At 47.0% G+C, this 15,908-nt stretch overlaps 1 protein-coding gene across 1 annotated transcript in view; it reads right to left on the bottom strand.

Moving 5' to 3' along the window:
• The window catches only part of ADGRD1 (adhesion G protein-coupled receptor D1), a 1,443,566-nt gene that overhangs the window by 1,338,746 nt on the left and 88,912 nt on the right, over window positions 1-15,908 (bottom strand). Inside the window, exon 3 of the mRNA XM_069756056.1 lies at window positions 1,180-1,296. Within this exon, the coding sequence (XP_069612157.1) occupies window positions 1,180-1,296 (117 nt within the window). The remainder of the gene's footprint in view (window positions 1-1,179; window positions 1,297-15,908) is intronic.

Below are 15,908 nucleotides of genomic sequence, written 5' to 3'. Positions count from 1 at the left end.
CAAGACTTTACACGTGCTGCGCCGATTCTTTGGAATGCACTACCTAGGATAATACGATTAATCCCCAATCCCCACAGCTTTAAGCGTGCCCTAAAAACTCATTTGTTCAGACTGGCCTACCGCCTCAATGCATTAACCTAACGATCCCTGTGTGGCCTATATTAAAAAAAAAAAAAAAATTAATTAACTGGTTCATGCAGCTTTACATGAACACCCAAGCCTTACACTATGGCTGGTCCGAATAACTATAGCAATTGTTACCATCCACCTCTCGTGTCTCCCCTTTTCCTCATAGTTTGTAAGCTTACGAGCAGGGCCCTCACTCCTCTTGGTATCTGTTTTGAACTGTATTTCTGTTATGCTGTAATGTCTATTGTATGTACAAGTCCCCTCTATAATTTGTAAAGCGCTGCGGAATATGTTGGCGCTATATAAATAAAAATTATTATTATTATTATTATTATTAAATAACAGTCTTCCCTAAGTAAATGTGCTGGCAGAGAGAGCTGTCAATCACTTAGTAAGACCACCCACTGGGTTCATATACATAAAAGCACCAAGGATTTTAAATAATAAAATACAAGTTATACTTAATTACTTCCAACAAACCAATATATCATTGTGTTCAGCTTCTCCTTCTCTGCACAATGCTGTCCACAGATAGCGCTGCATCCATAATATGACAGGTTCCCTTTAACTGTTCTACTCCATCATTATAGCAACATATAGGTTGGATTATATTAGATAAACTATTCATAATGTTGGCCCACGGAATAGCTTTTGTGACGGACCAGTTGGCTCACAATTACATTTATAAGAACTTCTTCCACATGGTTGGCCTGAAAATAAGATCTTAATAGAACTTTATTTCCAGACTAGGTGAAAGCATGCATTAAATTTGGTTGTCTGTAAGATCAATCTACGTCAGTTGAGACGTTTTGTGACTTGTAATTCCATATAAAAATGGCATCATTGTCAATGTGACTTTCATGACGTGGTCTTGGCTCTAAATCCTGCTCTGCAGTATGATGAGATTGAAAGGCTTCATTATCGTCTTTATAATAAAAACATCAGTAGAGTAAGACACAATGTAAAAAACCTGAACAATGAGTCTGGCTTCGTGTTATTTGATATCTGCATATAAAAAAAGAAAAATAGCTGCCCTGTGATTATACATACTTTTATCGCTTTCATTACGAGAACCTCTCCTGTCGTCATTCGCTCTAGGTAATTCATGGATCCCATTTACCACTTCCAAGGGCCAATAGTGTGATGCCGACTTCAAAACCTGAAAGCCTGAGGAGAAGAGAAAAAGTCAAAGAAATCAGAAACCAGATTTCGGACAAAGTGCATTGTACCAAGTCAGGCGGATACATTTAGCTGATCATGTTTGAAGTGTTTCTGTCCTTTCATACAATGCCTGTAGAAAAGTAGGAATTCGCAGTCCCATAAAATCGTGCTCTGTTTCTTACCATCCACTTTATTTGAGTATTCAAACCAAGCAGGAGTAGAGCATATTTCCCAGGCACTGGCACAGAGTGAAGGCAAGGGTGTAAGTTCTTTGGGTCTTTACTCATTCATACAACGCGTTTCGAGTCAGGTTGCCTCCATCAGGTGTCGGTCAACCCGACATTGAAACGCATTGTATGAGTGAATAAAGATCCAGAGAACATACACCATTGTCTTCACATTGTGGCACTTCCCGGAAATTACCACTCTTTTCTAGTTTGGTTTTGAATGTGTTTTTTCCCATTGGTGAGTGGGACAGCGATCGGAGAAGCTGCCTTTCATTGTTACAAGTACGGAGTTGTGACAGGTCACAACCCAGGCAGGTGACCATATACAATCATTTGTCTTATATTGAGGGTAACACATTTGGAGAGCCTTTTCTCTTTTTCTTTACCTTTTTTGAGTAGGCAGCATTCTGCCAGCACTATTTGAGATGGAACTTTCTTTACTCTCACTTCCCAGCATGCATTGTTCTTGCTTTGCACAATTGTGCATACAGAGATAGCTGTCAGTCACTGATAGGACCGCACACTGGACCAAAAATCACAGAAAGAGCTGAATATTTTCTCACAAAACTGCGGTATATATCAACCTGCTCAGCTCTCTATAACATGGTGCCTGCAGATCAGATGGCATTTTCATGTGTAACACCTGCACTGGGAACTGTCAGGGTAGCTTCTGGTATATTGGGATTTACAGACACTAAGAAGAGCTTTGCAGCTGCTGTTGGATGGGGACCTACAGACATTAGCAGATTTTCCCCTGAGCTGCAGTGGACTACCATTCCCAGGGACCCTTGTTTCAGTCAGATGACATAGCCTGGAGTGTTGCTGTCCCCTCGGATATACCCACGCCGCTGGAGAGAGCGTTGCTTGTTTTTACCCTACGAAGCAAGTTACATCAAGAACTTGGAGAGTTCTGCCGGCACTCCCACCATATAAAGGACTGAATCCGGCCGCCCCCAGCTGGTGCCCAGAGACCCATCCGACCATTGGAGAAGCGCAGTGAGTGCCCTTCTGAAACTTGTAGTTCTACCAGCGCTATTTACAGTGAGTACACTACAGCCCAGACTATTGCCATTCGTATTCATCTAAGTGCACCAACTGTTCTAATTTGCGCGCCAACATCCATGGCAACTGGGCCCCAACGTTTGGACTGAGTAAATCCAGAAGAGAAAGAAAAAACCCTGCTGCGTTATACTTGCAGGTTTGAAGTAGAATTAGAGTGTGATGTATATATGACTTTGACAGAGCACAGTTACCTGTATTGCATGTTATTCTTTTAAATCCATCTCATTTATGCTGCATAGCAATAAACCTGTTAAACTGTTTTACTCCTGATCCCTGTGAGTGTGTATTGAGTGTGGCAGGGGCTTCCCGAGTCAGCCCCTGGCAGAAGATAATAGTCATTCTGCAGTCCCAGAGAGAGAGCTCCAATCAAGATTCGGGTGGAGGCACTGCGCCCTGGAGAGGTGAGACCCACCATAACACACAGTATACCATGGTAGCTCTAAAGGGGTGTTACAGTGGAGGCACTGCTGAGATCTAGAACTAACACAGGAGTATTTACTATGGAGACTTTAACAGAACGAGAAGTGAATGTGTGGTGTGAAGAGATGGATGTTCCCGCCAAACAAAGCTTTGCAGTGACTGGTGAGCTCTGTGATGCGTCTGATGAAGAGATACTGAAAATAGTTAACTGACTCACTGAACTTTCCCACCCTAAAGTGATCGACCGCCGGAAGGAAAAGGGGGGACCGTTACCCACAGCCCTGATTTCAACCGGGCAGATCTTGAGGAAAGAATACTTCCCATCCATGGTAGCCGTGTCTTCAGAGTATGGTCGACAATGGCAGATCACTTGGCCTACGGAGTCCGAAGTTGAGACCCGGCAACCGGAATCAAGCACTCAGCCTAGAAAGACTAGTATAGGTCCACCCTCTACTCCACCTAGATTCCGTCCTGAAGAGACAGCGGCCCCTGCTGATGTGCTTATGACAGCTATGGAAAAGCTAGTCAGTCAGTTTGCCAAGATGCAGCCAGAAGGGAACTACCGTCGTCTAAGAACTTTCTCGGGTGCCCTCCCCACCCCTGCTGGAGAAGAAGTATATGATACTTGGAGGGATGTCACTTTACAGTGTCTAGAAGAGTGGCAGTGCACTGATGCTGTAAAGAAGCAGAGAATAGTAGAGAGCTTGAAGGGTACTGCTATGGAAGTGGTGAAGGCTGCTTGGCGGAGCAAGCCTCTGGCAACTTATCAAGATTATATGAGTGCTTTAGAAGATGCTTTTGGATCCCCTGAAGATGCTACTGATCTACTCTATAAACTCCGTACCACCTACCAACAGCCAGATGAGAAGATGTCTAACTATCTATACCGACTAGATAAGCTGGTTCATAGAATACCATCTAAAGGTGGAGTCAGCCCTAAAGAAGTTGATCAGTGTCGTCTGGAACTAATACTCAGAGGAGCTCTCACTCATGATCCAATTGCCCAGCGGATGAGGTCTTGTGATAGAGAGAAGATTCCGGGTTCTTTTCATGAGTTGCTTAAGGAAGTTCGGAAGGAGGAGGTTATTTTGGCCGCAAGAGAGAAGAAATCCCCTCGGGTGACTACTGTTGCCTTGAAGCCAGCAGCCGACTGCTGAGAGGTAGAACTGTTGAAAGTCATCGAGAAACAGGGGGAGCAGATTACACAACTGTTAAGTGATCAGGCCAAGGCAATAGAGCGGCTACAAAGTGCTGCGGAGGTAGCCGAGAATTAAACCCTGGTTTCAGGAAGAGAGAATGATGACCTCTGTAGAGAGTAGGAAACCAGAATTGTACTTCGTCTGTGGGAGTCCAGGCCATATAGCACGTCAGTGTCCGAAGAGGTGGAACCCAAAGAACTCTTCACATCTTCCCCCTAACCCTCAGAGGCAGTCGGGAAACTGGAAAGGGGGCCAGTAGCACCCCATACTGAGCCCCCATCAACAACTAAGACCTACTCTGCCGCCCCCTCCAAAGTGCCTCATCGAAAACCCTGCCTGAAGGTTTAGTGGGACAATCCCCACATATACAAATGGTCAACCTTGCACAGTATTGCTGGATAGCGGGTCTCAAGTATCCATCATCTTCGAAGGATGGTATAAGAGATATTTATCCAATATGCCTCTGAAACCATTGTCTGGACTCATGGTGTGGGGACTGAGTGAGCACAGCTACTCCTACAGAGGATACGTGTCCGTGACGCTACAATTCCCAAAGACTGTTGTTGGAGTGGATAAAGAGATACCCATCATAGCACTGATCTGCCCAGAGGCCGAGGCAGATGAGAGAGCAACACCTGTCATAGTGGGAACAAATGCCAATATGTTCCATGCATTAGCTCAGTGGTGTCGGGAAGTTGGGGGAGAAAATTACTCTCAGACCCTATCCATCCACCCAGTCTGCCTGGAAGCCTATGTGAGAACGGAGGAGGAGAAGAGGGAACTACAGCCTGAAAGCTTTGACCCTTGTTTTGAAGGAAGTAAGCTAAAAGGAGAAGAGAGGGAGTTGGTCACTGATGGCCTGATGATGCGAGATGCAGTTTTTTCTCTAGGTGAATGGGACATGGGCCTCGCCCAAGGAGTGGAGCATCGCATTCGGTTGAAGGATCAAAAACCTTTTAGAGAGAGATCCCGAAGATTGGCCCTGGCGGATATCGAAGATGTCAGGCAGCATCTACACGGTATGTTAGACACAGGAGTCATCATAGAGTCTAGTAGCCCCTATGCTTCCCCCATCGTGATAGCTCGAAAGAAAAATGGAGCTATTCGGATGTGTGTGGATTATTGCACCTTGAATAAATGTACGATCCCTGACCAGTACACTGTGCCTCGAATCGATGAAGCTTTAGATTGCCTGCAAGGGAGCCAATGGTTTTCTGTGTTAGCTCTACGGAGTGGCGACTATCAGATACCCATGTCAAAAGAAGATCAAGAGGGCAAACCACTTTTATCTGCCCCATTGGGTTCTTCGAGTTTCAGAGACTGCCTCAAGGACTGACAGGCGCTCCGGCCACTTTTCAGAAATGTATGGACAAAGTAGTGGGGACATGCACTTACGTGAGGTCCTGGTTTATCTAGATGATCTTATTGTTTTTATGAAGACTCTGGAAGAACACAACCAGCGATTGTTCAAGGTGCTGGATCGGTTGAAGGGGGCTGGGTTGAAGTTGTCCCTTGACAAGTGCCGGATTTGCCAGACTACTGTGAAATATGTGGGGCACATAGTCAGCAGAGAAGGAATTTCCACCGACTTCGCCAAAGTGGAGGCTGTTGTAAACTGGCCTAAGCCCACCAAACTGAGGGAGCTTAGGTCCTTTTTAGGATTTTGCGGATACTACTGAAGATTTATACCACAGTACTCTCGGATTGCGAAGCTGTTAGCTGCCCTTACCAAGGGGTATCCCCCGTCCGGGAGGACAGCCCATTCCTCGAGGTCAATAAAGAGGGTCTACTTCAAAGTTAATGAACTTTTTGGGGATAGATGGACACCTGCATGCAACGAGGCATTCAAGAAACTGAAGTCATGCTTGACTCACACCCCAGTGTTGGCCTATGCCGACCCCAGTAAACCATATGTGTTACATGTAGATGCTTCTCTCGACGGACTAGGAGGGATTCTCTATCAAGACCATGATGGCTGTCTGCATCCCGTTTACATTAGTCGAGGATTGACTCCCAGTGAATGCAACTACCCAGCTCACAAACTGGAGTTTCTGGCTTTGAATGGGCCGTAGTGGACACGCTGCATGACTGCCTCTATGGGGTGTTGTGAATTCTGTTGTCAAACTCCCTCCTGTGGTCGTGAATGGTACTTCGGCGAGTTCTGTCCATGGACTCCCTCTGGTGGCTGTGAGTGGAGCTGCTGCTTCTGAGGTTCCTTACACAGGTGACGTGGTTTGTCCTTTGGTTGGCTGCTCTATTTAACTCCACTCAGATCGTTACTCCATGCCAGCTGTCAATGTTCCTGCATTAGTTCAGTTCCCTCTTGGATCTTTCTGGTGACCTGTCTTCTCCAGCAGAAGCTAAGTTCCTGATAGTTATTATTTGTTCATTGTTTCTTTGTCCAGCTGGTTATCATGATTTTGTCTTGCTAGCTGGATGCTCTGGGGTGCAGAGTGGCATCTCCGCACCGTTAGTCGGTGCGGAGGTCTTTTTGCACACTCTGCGTGGTCTTTTGTAGTTTTTTGTGCTGACCGCAAAGATACCTTTCCTATCCTCTGTCTGTTTAGTAAGTCTGGCCTCCCTTTGCTGAAATCTGTTTCATTTCTATGTTTGTGACTTCATCTTAACTCACAGTCAATATATGACTTTACCTTTGGGGAATTTCTCTGAGGCAAGGTAGGCTTTATTTTCTATCTCTAGGGCTAGCTAGCTCTTAGGCTGTGAAGAGGCGTCTAGGGAGAGTCAGGAACGCTCCACGGCTATTTCTAGTGTGTGTGATAGGATTAGGGTCTGTGGTCAGCAGAGCTCCCACATCCCAGAGCTTGTCCTGTGTGAGTTTAACTATCAGGTCGTGCCGGGTGCTCCTAACCACCAGGTCATAACAGTACAGCTGGACCAAAGTATTAATGCATCTCAATAGAGGGATACGAGAAGTTCTGAGTCCATTTTTTTTTCTTTGCACTGTGTTTTGTCTCTCTTTTCCCCTAAACCTTTGGGTGGTTCAGTAAACAGGTGTAGATATGGACATTCAAGGTCTGTCCTCTTGTGTGGATCATCTCACTGCAAGGGTACAAAACATTCAAGATTTTGTGGTTCAGAATCCTATGGTAGAGCCTAGAATTCCTATTCCTGATTTATTTTCTGGCAATAGATCTAAGTTCCTGAATTTCAAAAATAATTGTAAACTGTTTCTAGCTTTGAAACCCCGCTCCTCTGGTGACCCCGTTCAACAAGTTAAAATCGTTATTTCTTTGTTGCGTGGTGACCCTCAAGACTGGGCATTTTCCCTTGCGCCAGGAGATCCTGCATTGCGTGATGTTGATGCGTTTTTTCTGGCGCTTGGATTGCTTCATGATGAACCAAATTCAGTGGATCAGGCAGAGAAAATCTTGCTGGCTTTGTGTCAGGGTCAGGATGAAGCGGAGGTGTACTGTCAGAAGTTTAGAAAGTGGTCTGTGCTTACTCAGTGGAATGAGTGTGCCCTGGCGGCAATTTTCAGAAAGGGTCTTTCTGAACCCCTTAAGGATGTCATGGTGGGATTTCCCATGCCTGGTGGTCTGAATGAGTCTATGTCCTTGGCCATTCAGATCGATCAGCGCTTGCGTGAGCGCAAAGCTGTGCACCATCTGGCGGTATTCTCTGAGCATAGGCCTGAGCCTATGCAGTGTGATAGGACTTTGACCAGAGCTGAACGGCAAGAACACAGACGTCGGAATGGGCTGTGTTTTTACTGTGGTGAATCCACTCATGCTATCTCCGATTGTCCTAAGCGCACTAAGCGGTTCGCTAGGTCTGCCACCATTGGTACAGTACAGTCTAAATTTATTTTGTCCGTTACTCTGATTTGCTCTCTGTCATCCTATTCTGTTATGGCATTTGTGGATTCAGGCGCTGCCCTGAATTTGATGGACTTGGAGTTTGCCAGGCGCTGTGGTTTTTTCTTGGAGCCCTTGCAGTATCCTATTCCATTGAGAGGAATTGATGCTACACCTTTGGCCAAGAATAAGCCTCAGTACTGGACCCAGCTGACCATGTGCATGGCTCCTGCACATCAGGAGGATATTCGCTTTTTGGTGTTGCATAATCTGCATGATGTGGTCGTTTTGGGGTTGCCATGGCTACAGGTCCATAATCCAGTGTTGGATTGGAAATCTATGTCTGTGTCCGGCTGGGGTTGTCAGGGGGTACATGGTGATGTTCCATTGTTGTCAATTTTGCCTTCCACTCCTTCTGAAGTCCCTGAGTTTTTATCAGATTACCGGGATGTATTTGAAGAGCCCAAATCCGGTGCCCTACCTCCTCATAGGGATTGCGATTGTGCTATTAATTTGATTCCTGGTAGTAAGTTTACTAAGGGCCGTCTGTTTAATTTATCTGTGCCAGAGCACGCCGCTATGCGGAGTTATATAAAGGAATCCTTGGAGAAGGGTCATATTCGCCCGTCGTCGTCACCATTGGGAGCAGGGTTCTTTTTTGTGGCCAAGAAGGATGGCTCTTTGAGACCTTGTATTGATTACCGCCTTCTTAATAAGATCACGGTCAAATTTCAGTATCCTTTGCCGCTGCTGTCTGATTTGTTTGCTCGAATTAAGGGGGCTAGTTGGTTCACCAAGATAGATCTTCGAGGGGCGTATAATCTGGTGCGAATTAAACAGGGCGATGAATGGAAAACAGCATTTAATACGCCCGAGGGCCATTTTGAGTACCTGGTTATGCCATTCGGGCTTTCTAATGCTCCATCTGTGTTTCAGTCCTTTATGCATGACATCTTCCGAGAGTACCTGGATAGATTCATGATTGTATATTTGGATGACATTTTGGTCTTTTCGGATGATTGGGAGTCTCATGTGAAGCAGGTCAGAAGGGTGTTCCAGGTCCTTCGTGCGAATTCCTTGTTTGTGAAGGGGTCGAAGTGTCTCTTTGGAGTTCAGAAGGTTTCATTTTTGGGTTTCATTTTTTCCCCTTCTACTATCGAGATGGACCCTGTTAAAGTTCAGGCCATTTATGATTGGACTCAGCCGACATCTGTGAAGAGCCTGCAGAAGTTCCTGGGCTTTGCTAATTTTTACCGTCGCTTCATCGCTAATTTTTCTAGTATTGCTAAACCGTTGACTGATTTGACCAAGAAGGGTGCTGATGTGGTCAATTGGTCCTCTGCGGCTGTAGCGGCTTTTCAAGAGTTGAAGCGTCGTTTTTCTTCTGCCCCTGTGTTGTGCCAGCCAGATGTTTCACTCCCATTTCAGGTCGAGGTTGATGCTTCTGAGATTGGAGCAGGGGCTGTTTTGTCGCAAAGAAGTTCTGATGGCTCGGTGATGAAACCATGTGCCTTCTTTTCTAGAAAATTCTCGCCTGCTGAGCGCAAATATGATGTTGGCAATCGAGAGTTGTTGGCCATGAAGTGGGCATTCGAGGAGTGGCGACATTGGCTTGAAGGAGCTAAACATCGCGTGGTGGTCTTGACGGATCACAAGAATTTGACTTATCTCGAGTCTGCCAAACGGTTGAATCCTAGACAGGCTCGATGGACGCTCTTTTTCTCCCGTTTTGATTTTGTGGTTTCATACCTTCCGGGATCTAAGAATGTGAAGGCTGATGCCCTGTCAAGGAGTTTTGTGCCTGACTCTCCGGGTGTTCCGGAGCCAGCGGGTATTCTTAAAGAGGGGGTAATTTTGTCTGCCATCTCCCCTGATTTGCGGTTCGTGCTGCAGAAGTTTCAGGGTGATAGACCTGGCCGTTGTCCTACGGAGAAACTGTTTGTCCCTGATAGATGGACTAGTAGAGTTATCTCTGAGGTTCATTGTTCGGTGTTGGCTGGTCATCCTGGAATCTTTGGTACCAGAGATTTGGTGGCTAGATCCTTTTGGTGGCCTTCTTTGTCACGGGATGTGCGTTCTTTTGTGCAGTCCTGTGGGACTTGTGCTCGGGCTAAGCCCTGCTGTTCTCGTGCCAGTGGGTTGCTTTTGCCCTTGCCGGTCCCGAAGAGGTCCTGGACGCATATTTCCATGGATTTTATGTCTGATCTCCCTGTTTCTCAAAGGATGTCGGTCATTTGGGTGGTTTGTGATCGCTTCTCTAAAATGGTCCATTTGGTACCCTTGTCTAAATTGCCTTCCTCCTCTGATTTGGTGCCATTGTTTTTCCAGCATGTGGTTCGTTTGCATGGCATTCCAGAGAACATCGTCTCGGACAGAGGTTCCCAGTTTGTTTTGAGGTTTTGGCGGTCCTTTTGTGCTAAGATGGGCATTGATTTGTCTTTTTCTTCGGCTTTCCATACTCAGACTAATGGCCAAACCGAACGAACTAATCAGACTTTGGAAACATATCTGAGATGCTTTGTTTCTGCTGATCAGGATGATTGGGTGTCCTTCTTGCCTTTGGCTGAGTTCGCCCTTAATAATCGGGCCAGCTCGGCTACTTTAGTTTCTCCTTTTTTCTGTAATTCTGGTTTCCATCCTCGTTTCTCTTCAGGGCAGGTTGAGCCTTCGGACTGTCCTGGTGTGGATACGGTGGTGGACAGGTTACAGCAGATTTGGACTCATGTGGTGGACAATTTGACATTGTCCCAGGAGAGGGCTCAACGTTTCGCTTACCGCCGGCGCTGTGTTGGTCCCCGACTTCGTGTTGGGGATTTGGTTTGGTTGTCATCTCGTCATGTTCCTATGAAGGTTTCCTCTCCTAAGTTTAAGCCTCGTTTCATTGGGCCATATAAGATTTCTGAAGTTCTTAATCCTGTGTCATTTCGTTTGGACCTTCCAGCTTCTTTTGCCATCCATAATGTGTTCCAAAGGTCGTTGTTGCGGAGATACGTGGCGCCTATGGTTCCCTCCGTTGATCCTCCTGCCCCGGTGTTGGTCGAGGGGGAGTTGGAGTATGTGGTGGAGAAGATTTTGGATTCTCGTGTTTCGAGACGGAAACTCCAGTACCTGGTCAAGTGGAAGGGTTATGGTCAGGAAGATAATTCCTGGGTTTTTGCCTTTGATGTTCATGCTGCCGATCTAGTTCGTGCCTATCATTTGGCTCATCCTGATCGGCCTGGGGGCTCTGGTGAGGGTTCGGTGACCCCTCCTCAAGGGGGGGTACTGTTGTGAATTCTGTTGTCGAACTCCCTCCTGTGGTCGTGAATGGCACTTCGGCGAGTTCTGTCCATGGACTCCCTCTGGTGGCTGTGAGTGGAGCTGCTGCTTCTGAGGTTCCTTACACAGGTGACGTGGTTTGTCCTTTGGTTGGCTGCTCTATTTAACTCCACTCAGATCGTTACTCCATGCCAGCTGTCAATGTTCCTGCATTAGTTCAGTTCCCTCTTGGATCTTTCTGGTGACCTGTCTTCTCCAGCAGAAGCTAAGTTCCTGATAGTTATTATTTGTTCATTGTTTCTTTGTCCAGCTGGTTAACATGATTTTGTCTTGCTAGCTGGAAGCTCTGGGATGCAGAGTGGCATCTCCGCACCGTTAGTCGGTGCGGAGGTCTTTTTGCACACTCTGCGTGGTCTTTTGTAGTTTTTTGTGCTGACCGCAAAGATACCTTTCCTATCCTCTGTCTGTTTAGTAAGTCTGGCCTCCCTTTGCTGAAATCTGTTTCATTTCTATGTTTGTGACTTCATCTTAACTCACAGTCAATATATGTGGGGGGCTTCCTTTACCTTTGGGGAATTTCTCTGAGGCAAGGTAGGCTTTATTTTCTATCTCTAGGGCTAGCTAGCTCTTAGGCTGTGAAGAGGCGTCTAGGGAGAGTCAGGAACGCACACACGTGTGTGTGATAGGATTAGGGTCTGCGGTCAGCAGAGCTCCCACATCCCAGAGCTTGTCCTGTGTGAGTTTAACTATTAGGTCGTGCCGGGTGCTCCTAACCACCAGGTCATAACAATGGGGTACACTTTGTGGTTCATACCAACAACAATCCATTAACCTACGTGAGAACCACGGCAAAACTGGATGCCACGGGGTACCGGTGGCTTGCTGCCCTCTCTTTGTACGATTTCAGCTTAAAGTATCGACCAGGGATCAGTAACATTGATGCAGACACACTCTCTCGCCTGCCTTGGGAACCCTTAAATGAGGAAGAAGAAGGGGGATGGATAGAGGTCCCTGCCCCTGAGGTGAAGACTCTGTGAAATAGGCATCAAACTAATGCTATCGCTATGCAGGGTTGTGCTGAATTCTTAGGAGTATCCAGTGAAGCGCTCCCATTATTGTATTGGGGGGGACAAATGTAACCCCAGACTCACTCCCTCAACTGACTCGCAATCAAGTCCAAAAGGTGCAGCAGGAGGATCGATCGGTGGGGGTAGTCAGATGGTGGGTTAAGAGGGACTGGAGGTCCGAAAAGAATGCATTACGAACAGAGGAATCTGTTCTGCTGACTCGGCAGCTAGAGTCTCTAGTAGTAAGAAATAGACTATTATACCGGGAGGCAAAGCGCCAGAAGGGAGGAGTCCGCTGACAGCTGGTGTTACCCACCCAATTTCGGAGGATGGTCATGAAGTCCCTGCATGATGACCATGGACATCTTGGCACTGAAAAGACCACGAGTCTTGTGGCTGACCGATTTTACTGGCCTCAGATGGAAGCGGAAATTGAAGAACACTGCAAATCATGCTCCCGGTGTGTGTTGAGAAAAACCTTGCCTTTGAGAACAGCCCCTCTGGTGAATATTACCAGTGATGGCCCCCTTGAGCTAGTGTGCATTGATTTCCTCTCCATCAAGCCTGATGAAAGCAATGTCAGTAATGTGTTAGTGGTCACTGACCATTTCACCCGATATGCCCAAGCCTACCCCACCAAAGATCAAAGGGCAATTACTGTAGAAAAACATTATGGGAGAAGTTCTTCATACATTACGGGCTGCCTGCATCCATACCGATCAAGGAAGGGATTTCGAAAGTAGACTAATCAAGGAGCTAGGCGCCATCTTCTGAACATGTTAGGCACTTTGGATCCCAGGAAGAACGGACAATGGAGCAAGCATTTGAGTCAGTTGGTTCATGTCTACAATTGCACCACAAATGAGTCAACGGGATACTCGCCTTATTTTCTCATGTTTGGAAGAAAAGCCCAGCTAACAGTGGATATTAGTTTTGGGACATCCTTTGACAGTTCTAATGGGAAGACGTACTTAAAATATGTGTCCCAGCTAAAAGAAGATTTGAAAAAAGCTAACAGATTGGCAGAGCAGGCCTCTGGTCGGTCAGTGAAGCGCAATAAGACTCGCGCTACGACTGTAGAGTTCGGGAACAAGTTTTACTGCCTGGAGATAGAGTCCTTATCCAACTTCTCGGTCTTCCTGGGAAGCACAAGCTTGCTGATCGGTGGTGTCCTGACCCTTATGTGGTGATGGAGAAGCTGCCTAGTGTCCCGGCCTACAGAGTGAAGCCCGAGAGAGGGGGTGGAGCTGCCAAAACCTATCATCGACACCATTTGTGGCCTGTGGGAAAAAACACCCCTTTACCACCATTGCCAACCCCAGGAGGTCATACAACCCTTCCATGCAATAGGAGAAGTCGTAGGTGTCAACAACCACCTCAGCCTGGAGTTGCTTCAGGAGGAAGTGACAGCGAGTCTTGGGATGAATGGGGACCCGACGGTCAATAGAGCTACAGTTGGACCGAGGACCCATGCCCCATAGGCGCGGGCCCTGAAGACCAGACTTCTGAAGTGGAAGCACAAAAAAGGGACATCTGTCAGGAGGCGAGTGCACTCTGCCTCCCCTTGGGGGAGAGTTCAGAAGAGGGACATTTATTAAATGAAGAGATCCACCTGGAGGAGCCTGTTCTGGATAGACAAGACTCGGGGGCTGAGGAGGGGGCCCCCTCAGTACACACTCGTCCCAAACGGGACACTAGGCCACCCATGATGCTGACTTATGATAGAATGGGACATACCTCTGAGGTCCCCAGGCTGATACACTTTAATTCAAATTCTGTTTGGCCTTATTTCCCAGTATCTCCCATGTGTCCAGGAGGTGGTTTATGTGCATGTAAATTTGGTGTTAGTCAGGATTATTTTTGAGCATTCCGATAATGCAAGTATCGGGTATCGGCCGATACTTGCGGTATCGGAATTCCGATACCGAGATCCGATACTTTTGTGGTATCGGGTATCGGTATCGGATCCATAGGGATGTGTAAAATAAAGAATTAAAATAAAAAAATATTGATATATTCACCTCTCCGGCGGCCCCTGGACATCATGCTGGTAACCAGCAGGCTTCTTTGTTTAAAATGAGCGCGTTTACGACCTGCGAATGACGTCCCGGCTTCTGATTGGTCGCGTGCCGCCCATGTGACCGCCACGCGACCAATCAGAAGCCGTGACGTCATTCGCAGGTCCTAAATTCCTAGAATTAGGAGTTTAGTGAATGAGAATGACGTCGCGGCTTCTGATTGGTCGCGTGCCGCTCATGTGACCGCCATGCGACCAATCAGAAGCCGCGACGTCATTCTCATTCACTAAACTCCTAATTCTAGGAATTTAGGACCTGCGAATGACGTCACGGCTTCTGATTGGTCGCGTGGCGGTCACATGGGCGGCACGCGCCCAATCAGAAGCCGGGACGTCATTCCTCAGGTCCTAAACGCGCGCATTTTAAACAAAGAAGCCTGCCGGTTACCAGCGTGATGTCCAGGGGCCGCCGGAGAGGTGAATATATCAATATTTTTTATTTTAATTCTTTATTTTACACATTAATATGGATCCCAGGGCCTGAAGGAGAGTTTCCTCTCCTTCAGACCCTGGGAACCATCAGGATACCTTCCGATACTTGGTGTCCCATTGACTTGTATTGGTATCGGATATCGGTATCGGCGATATCCGATATTTTTCGGGTATCAGCCGATACTATCCGATACCGATACTTTCAAGTATCGGACGGTATCGCTCAACACTAGTCAGGATGCTTTAACCCCCATTTATGTTTCAGGTGGTGAGTCCTCATGTTGTGATGGGACACTTTCAATGACTTACCAGGGCGAGAATGTAACAACTGAACTGGGAACTGTCAGGGGAGCTTCTGGTATATTGGGATTTACAGACACTAAGAAGAGCTTTGCAGCTGCTGTTGGACGGGGACCTACAGACATTAGCAGATTTTCCTCTGAGCTGCAGCGGAATACCATTCCCAGGGACCCTTGTTTCAGTCAGATGACACAGCCTGGATTGGATGAGGAGGGACTTGGAGGGAGGAGCTGGGCAGAAAGTGAAAGCAAAAGTTCAGAGAAGGAAGAGCGCGTGGCAACCTGCTGTGAGAGACTGAGCACGGCGGATTTGCATCCCTCCATGCTGGAGTGTTGCTGTCCCCTCGGAAAAACCCGCGCTGCTGGAGAGAGCGCGGCTTGTTTTTACCCTCCAAAGCAAGTTACATCAAGAACTTGGAGAGTTCTGCTGGCACTCCCACTATATAAAGGACTGAATCCGGCCACCCCCAGCTGGTGCCCAGAGACCCATCTGACTGTTGGAGACGCGCAGTGAGTGCCCTTCTGAGACTTGTGGTTCTACCAGCGCTATTTACAATGAGTACACTACAGCCCAGACTATTGCCATTCGTATTCATCTAAGTGCACCAACTGTTGTAATTTGAGCGCCAACATCCGCGGCAACTGGGCCCCAACGTTTGGACTGAGTAAATCCAGAAGAGAAAGAAAAAAAACTCTGCTGCGTTATACTTGCAGGTTTGAAGTAGAATTAGAGTGTGATGTATATATGACTTTGACAGAGCA

This window comes from Ranitomeya imitator, chromosome 1, assembly GCF_032444005.1.
Source record: "Ranitomeya imitator isolate aRanImi1 chromosome 1, aRanImi1.pri, whole genome shotgun sequence".
Classification (NCBI taxonomy): Eukaryota; Metazoa; Chordata; class Amphibia; order Anura; family Dendrobatidae; genus Ranitomeya; species Ranitomeya imitator.
The sequence above is the reverse complement of the archived record's forward strand: the minus strand, read 5'-3'. Positions and strand labels throughout refer to the sequence as shown.